General features: G+C 36.9%; 1 protein-coding gene across 1 annotated transcript in view; it reads left to right on the top strand.

Annotated features, from left to right (window-relative positions):
* Antxr1 (ANTXR cell adhesion molecule 1) overlaps window positions 1-12437 on the top strand; it is a 311693-nt gene extending 299256 nt beyond the window's left edge. The window contains exon 18 of the mRNA XM_021262513.2: window positions 12414-12437. Coding sequence (XP_021118172.1) covers window positions 12414-12422 — 9 coding nt within the window. The 3' untranslated portion in view covers window positions 12423-12437. The remainder of the gene's footprint in view (window positions 1-12413) is intronic.
* Window positions 12438-13689: the final 1252 nt, after the last annotated feature.

Genomic DNA, 13689 nt, shown 5'->3' with positions numbered 1-13689 from the left:
CATGCTGTATTCACTACTCTACAAAGTAAAAATTTAGAAGAAAATAAACCATTGAATTTTCAATTATTTAAGTTGAGATATTAAAAAACACAAAAAAATACAATAGATAAACTATTTTTACTTTTGCAGTTAAAATGGTGGTACAGGATGTACAACAATTGGCATGTAGGGAACTGCATGGAGTGAACTGACAAGAAGAAAGTTACTAATTGGAAGAGGTAAAGTAGGGTAGAGTCATTTATGATGAGAAAAAAAAGAGCTACTACTCAGACATCACTGGATGGTTCTTTCAAGAGGATAGAAAGAATTAAACCCATCAAAAAATCTATCATTAACATCAGGTGTGAGCAAAATTCCATCTTGGCCTCCATGTCCAATTGCTGATGATCCTTCAGCTCCGCCATTTCCCACCTACAGTCCCTTCTGCAGTTAGTACCTATCGCACTACACAGTAAGCACACACAGCACAACTGTGACAATGCCCAGCAGACAGGTGAGCTACTTTCACGATTTCTTTACACCTACGAATGTTCGTGGTGCGAGTTCTGTTCATCTCTGTGAAAGTTCGCAACTCAAATGTCTTTAAGTCAGGGACTTATTGCAGCTTCTTTTACTTTTTCTTTTTTTAACTTTCCTCACTACTAATGAAGTAAGCTTTTTCTCATATGACCATCTGCCACTCAATCTTCTTTTCTATGAATTGCCAACTGGATTGCTTGTACCCTTTATTATTAATTTTCAAGAGTTTTTATATATTATACACAATGACTTTTATTAGCTATATAGTCTATAAATACTTTATTTTCTTATAGTCAAATTTATCCAACTCCTTTTTAATTTTTGCCTATTTTTATATTTAAAAACATTGTCCATACTCTGAAGTTATAAAAATATTTTTATATATTTTCTTTCTAAAATTTAAAATTTTTAAATTCTACATTTAGATTATGATACATCTCGGTGGGCAAATGTGTTTATGTGTGTGTGTATCTGCATGTGTGTATTGTGTGTGGGAAATAGGGATCTTATTTATTTTTTTCCATACTTTACTATCCAAGACCAACTCCTTAAATGGACTATTCTTTCTTTATCTTTCTAAAATTCTACCTTTGTCATAAACCTGGTTCCTAATAATCATAAGTTGGTCTCATACCCTTCGCTCTGTTCCACTGCTAGATTTCTCTATTTTTATGCCAATAACACACTGTTTAAATTACTATAGCTTTGTACACATTTTTGAAATCTGTTTAGGCAGATTTTTATCATCATCATCATCATCATCATCATCATCATCATAATTATTTAAGAATTTTGTTTGTTTGTTGCAGTGCAGAGGATTGAACCCAGGGTCTTGAGCATGCTAGCAAATGTCTTACAACTGAGCTACATCCTCAACCTTTTATTTACATATATTTGATAGTTTTACTATTTGCTCTTTTATGTAAATATTTACATCTATTTTGTCAAGTTCTGTCAAAAATTGTCTTGGGAATTTTTATTGGAATTGAGTTTATTTGAATTTAATTTGAACAAAACTGACATGTTTTATATAAAGTCTTTCCATCCATGTATATGCTATTTTACCTCCAATTATTTATATCCAATTACTGAGATCTTCTTTTTTGTCTTTTAATAAATTGTTTTTATTATTTAACATGAAAGTCTGTATTGGGTGCAGTGGCACACACCTATAATTCCAGAGACTCAGAAGTCTAAGGAAGGATGATCTGAAGTTTGAGACCAGCCTAGGCAACTTAACAATTTAGAAGACTCCATCTCAAAATTCAAAAAAATGAAAAGAGATGCAGATGTAGTTCAGTATGAAGGCTCTGAGTTCAATCCCCAGTACCACAAAAAAAAGTCACATATTTATTTCTAGAGCTCATAGGGTTTTGTTCCTATTGTTATTTTTTAATCAATTTTATTGGTACATTTTAGGAATACAATATAATACATTCATCAATGGAAATTTGTACCTTTACATAATCTCTCTTGGTCCTTATTTTTTCCCCATTCCCCTGCCCTCCCTTCAATGCCTCCACCCCTCCCTATTTACAAAGACTTTGTTTCCACTTTTTCATTTTCTCATATTAATTTCACTCCCTTCTCTCCTTTCCCCAATCCCTCCCACTTCCCCTTCCCCTTTGGACCTTTTCTTCCTAATTTACAGCATCTGTTATACCTTTTAGTCTTTATTTACACTTTCAGTTTCTCACAACAGAGAAACTATTTGGTATTTACACATGTGTGTCCTATTCATTTCACTTAAAAGTATCACCTCAATGTGCATCCATTTAGCTATAAATGTCTCTAGTTTCTCATTTTTTATGGCTGATTAATACTCCATTTTATTTTTTTAAAAAACACATTTTCTTTATCCAGCCTCCAGGTGATGAGCAATTGGGCTGTTTCCAAGTTTTAGCTATTACAAACTGTGGTGCTATGAACATGGGTGCATGTATATCACTGTGGTATGATTCTTTTGATTCTTTTGGGAAGATACCCAAGTAGGTAAATACCTGGGTCAAATGGGACCTCTGATCCTAGCTCTGCAAAGCTACTGTGATAAAAATAGCATGGTACTGGTAAAGAAACAGACCTGAGCATCAGTAGAACCAATTAGAAGAGGCAAAAACAACTCCAGACACACTCAGCCATCTCATCTTCAACAAAGGAGCCAAACACCCTTATTGGAGGAAAGATAGCCTCTTTAATAAATAGTACTGGAAAAATTGTGTCTAAATGTGCCAAAGATTAAAACTAGACATATATCTCTCACCTTGCACTAAACTAAAATCAAAATGGATTAAATACCTAAATATTAAAACAGAAACATTAAACCAGCTGGAACAGAGGCTAGATAGAATTCTTGAAGACACTGGCTTAGGAAAAGATTTCATGAACCAAAACCTCAGTTGCACATGAACTAGCACAAAGACTCACCAAGTGGGATCTCTTCTTATTAAAAAGCTTCTGTACAGCAAGAGAAACCATCAACACCCTGAAGAGACAACCCACAATGTGGGAAAAAATTTTTACCCGCTGTTCCTCAGACAAAGGTCTACTATCTAAAATATATAAAGAACTTTAGGCTTCTGGGCTGTTGTTCCACTGATCCCAGCCCAGAGGAAGGTGCTTCCAGGCTCACATTCCACTGCTCCCAGCCCAGAGGAAGGGGCCACTGGGCTACTGTTCCACTGCTCCCAGCCCAGAGAAAAGGGCTTCTGGCCCACTATTCTACTGCTCCCAGCCCAGAGGAAGGGACTTCTGGGCCATTGTTCCACCGTTCCCAGCTCAGAGGAGGTGAGCCATGTGGGTGCCAACAGCACCACCCACCCCGCCCACCCCCGTCAAAATGGAAGACACATAAACAAGTCTCAAAACCAAACTTCCAGATCACCTACAGCAACCCCAAAAGGAAATTAGATGGGACATTCTAATACTCAACCACCTGGACTCCCTGAACTGGCAACAAAAGAGGATCTGGAAAAAATGAAATCAGAAATAATCTCTCAGATAACATCAGAGATTGTGGTCATAGTGCAAGACATGATTAATAAAGCTAGAGAGGAGTTGAGGAACATAATGGAAACCACAAAACAGATGCAAACCGATTTCCAGGAGATCAAACACTCCATTGCAAGTCTAAGCAGCAGAATGAGCCAATGTGAGGACAGAATTTCAGATATAGAAGATAAGATTCCAATTAGTGACCAGGAAAAGAAAAATTGCTTCAATATTGTAAGGGACCATGAGAAATCAATCCAGAAACTGTTAGACGATGCAAAGAAGAATAGCATAAGACTGAGTGGAGTCAATGGAAAAAACAGGAGAGAGTGCAGATGAAATTAAAAAAAAAACTGTTCACGAAGTAATGGCAGAGAACTTCCCAAGCAGGGGAAATAACTTGACATACAGATAAGTGAGGCATATTGGACTTCAACGAGCCTTTATCAAAAAAAAATCTACACATAGCCATATAATTGTTAAGATTCCAGAAACCCAATAGAAGAATAAAGTTCTACAAGCAGTTAGAGAAAAGAAACAAATCACATACAAAGGAAAGCCCATCAGAATCACAGCAGACTTCTCAACACAAACCCTCAAGGCAAGAAGAGCTTGGAGTGACATATTCCAAGCCCTAAAGGAAAACAGCATCCAACCCAGATTGATGTACCCTGCAAAACTATTTTTCAAAATTGATGGAGAAATAAGATATTTTCATGACAAAGAGCAACTTAGGAACTTCATGAATACCAAACCAGCACTCCAAAGAATTTTAGACAATATCCTAGGAAAAGACAATGAGGATCACAACCCCAGGAAGCACAGCAGAATGAATCCATCAGGCATGACAAGAAATTAAATGTAAAGGGGGAGAACCCAACAAAAAGAAAAAGTCATAACAATGATAAGTCAATACGTATCAGTTATAACCATCAATGTTAATGGTCTCAATTCACCAATCAAAAGAGACAGACTGGCAAAATGGGTCAAGAAGCAAAATACAACAATATGCTGCATACAAAAAACATACTTATTTCAAGATGAAACTCATAGACTGAAAGTTAAAGGGTGGAAAACAATACTCCATGTGACAGGAACCCAAAAAAATGTAGGAGTAGCTATCCTCTTGGCAGATCAAGTAGATTTCAAACCAACACTGATTAACAGAGACAAAGAAGGAAACTACATCCTTGTAAAGGCAACAATCCAACAGGAAGCGATGGCAATCATAAATATATATGCACCAAACACTAGTGCACCCAATTGTATAAAACAAATACTAATGGACATGAAAAGTCATATATGCACTAATATAATTGTAGTGGGGGACCTCAGTACCCCACTGTCACAAATAGATCAACTAGACAAAAAATAAGTAATGAAATACGAGAACTCAATCGAACTCTTGAACAAATGAACTTAACAGATGTTTACAGAGTCTTCCACCCCACAAAATCAGAATACACATTCTTCTCAGCTGCACACAGGGTCATTCTCCAAAATAGACCACATACTCACACATAGAACATGTTTAAGTAAGTGCAAAGGAATTGAAGTTATCCCCTGTATATTATCAGACCATAGTGTGATGAAGTTGGAGATCCACAGTAAAAGAAACTGGAAAAATTTCATAAACATGTGGAAATTGAACAACACACTTCTGAATAACCAATGGGTCACAGAGGAAATTAAAGAGGAAATCAGACAGTTCCTACAATTAAATGACAATGCCAAAACAACATACTGGAATCTATGGGACACATTGAAAGCAGTCTTACGAGGGAAATTCACAGCAGTGAATACACATATTAGAAAAACAGAGTGAGTCCAATTAAACAACCTGATGCTGCAGTTTGTGATAGCTAAAACTTGGAAACAGCCCAAATGCCCATCAGCTGGAGACTGGATAAAGAAAATGTGGTTTTTTATAAAATGGAGTACTACTCAGCCATAAAAAATGAGAAATTGGAGACATTTATAGCTAAATGGATGCACATGGAGGCGATACTCTTAAGTGAAATAAATAGGACACATATGTGTAAATACCAAACAGTTTCTCTGGTGTGAGAAACTGAAAGTATAAATAAGGATTAAAACATATACTAGGTAATGTGAAATGGGAAGAAAAGGGGCAAAGGGGAAGGAAGTGGGAAGGGTAGGGGAAAGGAAAGAAGGGAATGGAATTAATATGAGAAAATGGAAAAATAGGAACAAAATTTTTGTAAATAGGGAGGAACGGAGGAGTTGAAGGGAGGGCTGAGCAAGGGTGAAAAATAAGAACCAAGAGAGACTATGTAAAGGTGCAAATTTCCAATGATGAATGTCATTATATTGTATACCTAAAATGTACCAATGATTAGAATGAATAATCAATAATGCAAAATAGGAAGAAAAGGTCCAAAGGGGTAGGGGTAGTGGGAGGGGCAGGGGAAAGGAAAGAAGGAAAAGGAAAAATGCTGAGAAATGGAAAAATTGGAAATAACGTCTTTGTAAATAGGGAAGGGTGGAGGGCATGAAGGGAGGGCTAGGAATGGGGAAAAAATAAGAACCAAGATGCATCATGTAAAGGTACAAGTTCCCAATGAGAAATGTAAATGTGTTGTATACCTACAATGTACCAATAAAAGAATTTAAGAAAAAAAAACAAAAAACCTGATGCTGAACCTCCAGCTTCTAGAAAAAGAACAGCAGGACAAAACGAAAGCTCATACAAGAGAGGATATTATAAAGATCAGAGCAGAAATCAATTCAATGGAGACTAAGAGAATGATACAAAAAATTAATGAAGCCAAGAGTTGGTTCTTCAAAAGAATCAACAAAATTGACAAACACTTAGCCAACCCTATCAGAAAAAGGAAAGAAAAGGCCCAAATCCATGCAATTAGGAATGAAAAGGGTGAAATGACAACAGACCCAGCAGAAATCCAGAGGATCATCAATACCTACTTCGAGAACCTATATGCCAATAAGATGGAAAACACAGAAAAAATGGACAGATTCCTAGATACATATGAATTAGCAAAGTTGAACGAAGAAGACCTAAAAATTCTAAACAACCCAATATCAACCAATGAAATTGAAAACATAATTAAAAACTTACCAACTAAGAAAAGCCCAGGTCCTGATGGCTTCACTGCTGAATTCTACAAGACATTTAGAGAGGAACTACTGCCACTACTGTTTAAACTCTTCAATGAAATTGAAAAGGAATCAGTGCTCCTAAATTCATTTCTCAAAACAAGCATCACCTCAATCCCCAAAGCAGAGAAAGACCCAACCGAAAAGGAGAACTATAGGCCAATCTCACTAATGAACACAGATGCAAAAATCCTTAATAAGATACTGGCAAATAGAATGCAGAAGATCATCAAGAAGATCATACACCCTGACCAAGTGAGATTCATCCCAGGGATGCAGGGATGGATCGACATACTCAAATCAATCAATGTAATACACTATATCAATAGAGCCAAGGACAAAAACCATATGATTATCCCCATAGATACAGAAAAAGCATTTGACAAAATCCAACACACATTTATAATTTTAAAAAAACCCACAAAAAATTGGAAAAGGTGGTCCCTACCTCAATCTGATAAAAGCCATCTATGAAAAACCAACAGCCAGTATCATCCTAAATGGTGAAAAACTGAAATCCAGGAACTAGACAAGAATGCCCACTATCATCACTCTTGTTCAATATAGTTTTATTGTTGTGGTGAGTTTTTTTGGTACCAGGGATCAAACTTGGGACCTTTCGCTTGCAAAGCAGGTGGCAAAACCACTGAGCTAAATCACCAGCACCAATATAGTTTTAGAAACTTTAGCCATGGCAATTAGACAAGAGAAGGAAATAAAAAGAATAAAGATAGGAAATAAAGAAGTAAAATTGTCATTATTTGCAGATGATATGATACTCGAGAATGCCACCAAAAGTCTTCTAGACTTGATAACCAAATTCAGTAAAGTAGCTGGATACAAGGTCAACACACAAAAATCAATAGCTTTCCTCTACACTAACAACAGACTCACTGAGAGAGAAATAGGGCAAATAATTCCTTTCACAATAGCATCCAAAAAACTGAAATATCTAAGAATCAACCTAATAAAATAAATCAAAGACCTCTTCTCTGAAAACTATACCACTCTGCAAAGAGAGATTGAAGATGATATCAGAAAATGGAAAGACATGCCCTGCTCCTGGGTAGGAAGGATCAATATAGTGAAAATGGCCATACTTCCAAAACTGCTACATAGATTCAATGCAATCCCAATTGAAATCCCACCAGCATACTTCATGGACCTTGAGAAAACAATCCAAAAATTCATTTGGAACAAGAAGAAACCCAGGATAGCAAAAGCAATTCTAGGTAACAGAGACATGGCAGGGGGTATCCTAATTCCCAACTTGAAACTATACTACAAAGCTACTGTGATAAATATAGCATGGTAATGGCAAAGAAACAGACCTGAGGACCAATGGAACAGATTAGAAGATGCAGAAACTACTCCAGACACACTCAGCCATCTCATCTTCGATAAAGGAGTCAAACACCCTCACTGAAGGAAAGATAGCCTCTTTAATAAATGGTGCTGGAAAAATTGGGTTTCAACTTGTCAAAGATTAAAACTAGACCTATATCTCTCACCATGAACTAAACTAAAATCAAAATGGATTAAAGATCTAAATATTAAAATAGAAACTCTGAACCAGTTGGAACAGAGGTTAGGTAGAAACCTTGAAGACATCAGTGTAGGAAAAGATTTTATGAACAAAACCTCAGTTGCCTGTGAACTAGCACAATCAACAAGTGGGATCTTTTCCTATTAAAAAGCTTCTGCACAGCAAGAGAAAACACCAGCAGTGTGAAGAGACAACCCACAATGTGGGAAAAAATCTTCACCTGCTCTTCCTCAGACAAAGGCCTACTATCTCAAATCTATAAAGAACTTAAAGAGATCACACTTCCCAAATTTAAAGACCCAATCTGAAAATGGGCATCTGAAATGAACAGACATTTCTCAAACAAAGAAGTAGAAATACCAAATAAACATATGAAAAAATGTTCAACATCACTGGTCATTTGAGAGATGCAAATGAAAACAACACTGAGATTCCACCTCACTCCAGAAAGAATGGCTGCTATCAAGAAATCAACCAATAACAAATGCTGGCAGGCTGTGGAAAAAGAGGAACACTTCTCCCCTGCTGGTGGGAGTGTAGACTGGTGCAACCACTGTGGAAATCAGTATGGAGATACCTCAAAGAACTAGGACTGGAAGTCCCAGTTGACTCAGCTATTCCCCTGCTGGGTATCTTCCCCAAAGAATTAAAAGGATCATACAACAGTGATACATGTGCACCCATGTTCCTAGCAGCACAATTTGTAATAGCTAAAACTTGGAAGCAGCCCAAATGCCCATCAACTGGAGACTGGATAAAGAAAATGTGTTTTTTTTATGAGATGGAGTACTACTCAGCAATAAAGAATGAGAAATTAGAGACATTTATAGCTAAATGGATGCACATTGAGGTGATACTCCTAAGTGAATAAATAGGACACAAGCATAAATACCAAATAGTTTCTCTGTTGTGAGAAACTGGAAGTGTAAATAAGGACTAAAGATATAATGAATAGTATGAAATGAGAAGAAAAGGGGCAAAGGGGAAGGGGAAGTGGGAAGGGTAGGGGAAAGTAAAGAAGGGAATGGAATTAATATGAGAAAATGGAAAAATGTAAACAAAGTCTTTGTAAATAGGGAGGGATGGAGGGGTTGAAGGGTGGGCAGGGGAAGGGGAAAAAATATGAAACAAGAGAGATTATGTAATGGTGCAAATTTTCAATGATGAGTGTCATTATATTGCATACCTAAAATGTATCAATGATTAAAATGAATAACTGATAATGCGAAATAGGAAGAAAAGGTCCAAAGGGGTAGGGGAAGTGGGAGGGGTAGGGAAAAGGAAAGAAGGAAAAGGAAAAATTATGAGAAATGCAAAAAATGGAAACAAAGTCTTTGTAAATAGGGAAGGGGGATGAAGGGAGGGCAGGGAATGGAGAAAAAATAAGAACCAAGATACATCATGTAATGGTACAAGTTCCCAATGAGAAATGTACCAATAAAACAATTTAAGGAAGAAAAAAAAAAAAGAACTTTAAAAAATCAGACCTCCTGGGCCAGGAGTGTAGCTCAGTGGTTCTGCCACCTGCCTCGCAAGCACAAGGTCCTGAGTTCAATCCCCAGTACCAAAAAAAAAAAAAAAACCAGACCTCCCAAATTTAAAGACCCAATCCAAAAATGGACATCTGAAATGAACAGACATTTCTCAGACAAAGAAGTAGAAATACCAAATAAATATATGAAAAAACCTTCAACATCATTGGTCATTTGAGAGATGAAATGAAAACAACACTGAGATTTCACCTCACCCCAGAAAGAATGGCTACTATCATGAAATCAACCAATAACAGATGCTGGTGGGGCTGTAGGGAAAAAGGAACCCTGCTCCACTGTTGGTAGGAGTGTAGACTGGTGTAGCCACTGTGGAAATCAGTGGTAACAGGAGATACCTTGTTGCTTTTGCTATTATGATATATAACTAAATTTTCCAGATTTTCTTACTGATGATTTTATATATTGATCTTGTTTCTAGCGACATTGCTAACCTCTGTTATTACCTCTATAATTTTGCCTGTAGGCTCTCACAGATATTCCATGTTGCTTATCATATAATCTCAAAAAATGGCACTTCTTTTTTCCTATCCAAAGTTCTTTTCTTCTATAGTTACAACAACGTCAATGCTACTCACAGGTATAACAAAAGGACAGACCCTACTATCTGCATAACAATACTGGGGTGGAGGAAGCAAAGCTAATACTGATTTATTACATTGTTGGTGGCTGATCATCAGCTATTTTGAGTGCCCAAGTTCTCCAACCTATATAATTGTACACATACACATTTTTTAAATTTTTAAATATTCCATTTTACACCTCATTATTCCACTAATTATACTTCATTGATTCTCACTAATTAACTTTGATCTTATGGAGCTGCTCATTCAGAAATGCTACTCATCTAGTTTTCCCAGTTGCTTCCAATATCATGACATTATAATAGAAAGGTTATTTTGGTGTCCCAGAAAACCAGATATGGGGTCTGCATTTTTTTCTTTCATGATAATCTTACTGCCAGATGGTATATTTTACAAGGGTGTGTAAACCATATTGAACTTCAGTAAATTTAAATATATAAGGACAAGATGTGGGCCTCCTATTTTCTAAGGTCTGGCCTTTGAAGTTGTTTGTACTTATGAGTTGTTGGGGTCTTTTTTTGTGTGTGTGGGTTAGGGTTAGGGAAGGTCTTACTGAGTTGTTGCTTTTGAAAAGGAGGGGTTATATGTGGGGTTTTGTGGGGGTTTTCTCTTTCTGTGACAATCAGCTTTCCTTGGGTTTTGTGTACTTGTTTCTAAAGTCTGGAGGTGAACAAAAATATATTTTATTGTTGATGTTACTTTCATTCTTTTTCATAATATGTGTCTTTCAATGTGGCTTTTTTGTTGTCATTGTTGATGTTGTTGCTGTTGTCTCATCTTTTTAACAAATTAAACATTCTTATATGTTATGGTCTCTTTCAGATTGGTTTTTGATTTCATGTTTGGAGTTGCTGCTCTTTCTGTTTGTTCTGTCAGGAAACTTGTCCATGGTGGACTTTTCCACCAGGTATTTTGTATTTTTTTTTACTGAAAGTTCATCTCCAAATGAACTTTTATTTTCCAGTGTAAATCTCTTATGACCACAGTGATTTTCAATTTATCTGCATGTATCATAGCAGTAACATAACCAGAATCACTTTTAATTTAGGATGTCCCCAGCTGATGGACAGTACAAATTCGGTCTTCAAAGCCCCTCAAAGTATAAATCTGGGATTTCATTTTCTCACAAAAGATTTATTGTTCACCAAAAATCTAGGCATCTTCCTAATTCAATGTTTGGATTTTTTTGTTGTTGTTTTGCCTAATCCTCCTTTCACTAAAAGTTCAACCCTGAAATTGTCCCACTTTTGCTTTCTTGTTTAGTTTCCTGCATGGCACTGGCCCAAGGCCTTAACTCATTTCTGCATGGGCCCTACAACAGCACAGACAGACCCACCCACACCCCAAGTTTGCTGTGGGGCCTGCTCACCACTTCCGAATATGTTTTTCCATTCCTTCTTCAATTCCAACAACTGAACTAATTTGGTTTCCTTTTATCTACTGCGAGTTTGTAGTAGGGAATTTCCACATTAGTCTGCTTCTCCTGAGTACCATTTTCGTACACAGAGACCCTCAGAACCAACTAGACCTTGAAATCTCTCACAGAATCCAGGATCAAATGTCTGTGGGGTTTAGGGTAAACCCTGCCTGCAGAAATCATCTCCAGAATTTGGCCAGGATCTTTTTGAGAAGAAAGGACTGGGTCTGTCTGATTATTGAGTGGGTAACTTCTGCTTAACAACCACCTTTCTGTTCTTGTGCTGAAACAGCATTGGAATGCTTCTTCCCTGCCAATTTCAGGGGATGAGATCATGCTTACAAGGTCCTTAGAGAGATATTAAGTCAGAAATCTTTTAGAAAAGAAATATATGTGGCATGTGAGACTTGAGGACATTTAGCAATGGATCCTTTCCCTAAGAAACAACCCCAGTGGAGCAGTGTTGCTGCTGCTGCTGGTGCTACTTATTATTGCTTTGGGAAGGAAGCATCCCAGATTTTCGGGTTTTTTGGATTTGTTTTGTTTTAAGAAAAATAGCAATGAATCAAGAGGTTGTCCCTTTATGACGTGAACACATACCTTCCCGGGTCAGCAAGCTGAAAGGTCACAGCTGTACACTGACAGTGTTCAAAATCATCTCTTTCAAATAGGATTGGTAGAAGAGGAGAGGAGTGAGAGGAGTAAAAAGGATCAAGACACAATAACCGGGGATTTAGCTCTGTGGTGCCGACGCCTGCCTCGAAAGTATGAAGTCCTGAGTTCAATCCCTGGTATCAAAAAGAAAGGAAAAGAAAAAGAAAAACACAATATGTATATGTACCAATTCCCCATGATGAATGTATTTATTATGTATACAAACATATATTTAATAAAAATATGTAAAAAATAAAAATAACATTGATATATGAAGTCAAGAGGAAAATCAGTATTTCAAAAAAAGAGTCTTGGAAAACAGCTTATGTTCTAAAGTCCATGAGAGAGACATGACCCTTACAAACAGATCAAGTGTTGGTTTTCTTCTACATAGACTTTAAATGTTGAAAGGCCAAGGGGCACCACACTTATGTGCCTAGACTTAAGAATAATCAGTCCATGGCTAAATATGTAGAGATATCCTTGTTAGAATTTCTGACCTTTGGATTTACTAACATCTTCTCTTCAAGGTATTTTCATAGTTCTACTCTTCAGAAGTTCTTTAATAACCCTCTTAGAGTTAGGAGTTACTCCAAGAAAATGTGGTTAGTCTGTCATCCACACCTTATTGTGAATGTAACCAAACATTATCCACGTAGAGAAGTCTCTTGAATATTATAACCTGAGTGAAATAAAAATTTACCTGAAATTTTATGGTGTGGACTCAAACAAAACCTTCCAATTTCAAGTTCCAAGTTCTTTCCTGAGGAAGATTGGAATGGAGACTCTTCTCTGGGCTACCAAACCCAGCCACACCTATGATCTCATGCTTTCTCTACCTGTGGGTATGGTCGCTGCGAGTAGGCAGTGATAAATAATATGCCCAGGTTCTGTTTCTGCCTCCTCTGCCTCTGAATTCATATCTCCCACCAGACAGATATGTTTTCTGGGGTCATAAAGAGACCAGGAATTAGGAGAAAATCCACTTCTTTTCTCTCAGGGAATTCTATCTACCTTGTCATGATGTGTCTTTGGGGAGCCATTAGCTAATACTTTGCTACACCTTAGGGATCTTTCAACATCCCAGATAAATAACGAAAGGGATTTCCTAAAACAATTTCATTCACATCAGTTCAAAACCCAATGAAGTAACTCTTTCAAGGGTGTTAATCTCACTAATGGCCTCTCCTATAAAGTTTTTTAACACTATCCACAATTTCTGCCAACAAGTGGATCTTTGGGCCCTTGACTGTAACACATGATCCCATACCTTGGCCAAAGCTTACTGAAACG

The sequence above is a fragment of the Heterocephalus glaber genome, unplaced genomic scaffold, assembly GCF_053883595.1.
Source record: "Heterocephalus glaber isolate CG9 unplaced genomic scaffold, H.glaber_assembly_v1.0 deba00001457, whole genome shotgun sequence".
NCBI lineage: Eukaryota > Metazoa > Chordata > Mammalia > Rodentia > Bathyergidae > Heterocephalus > Heterocephalus glaber.
This window is presented reverse-complemented; position numbering and strand designations above follow the sequence as displayed.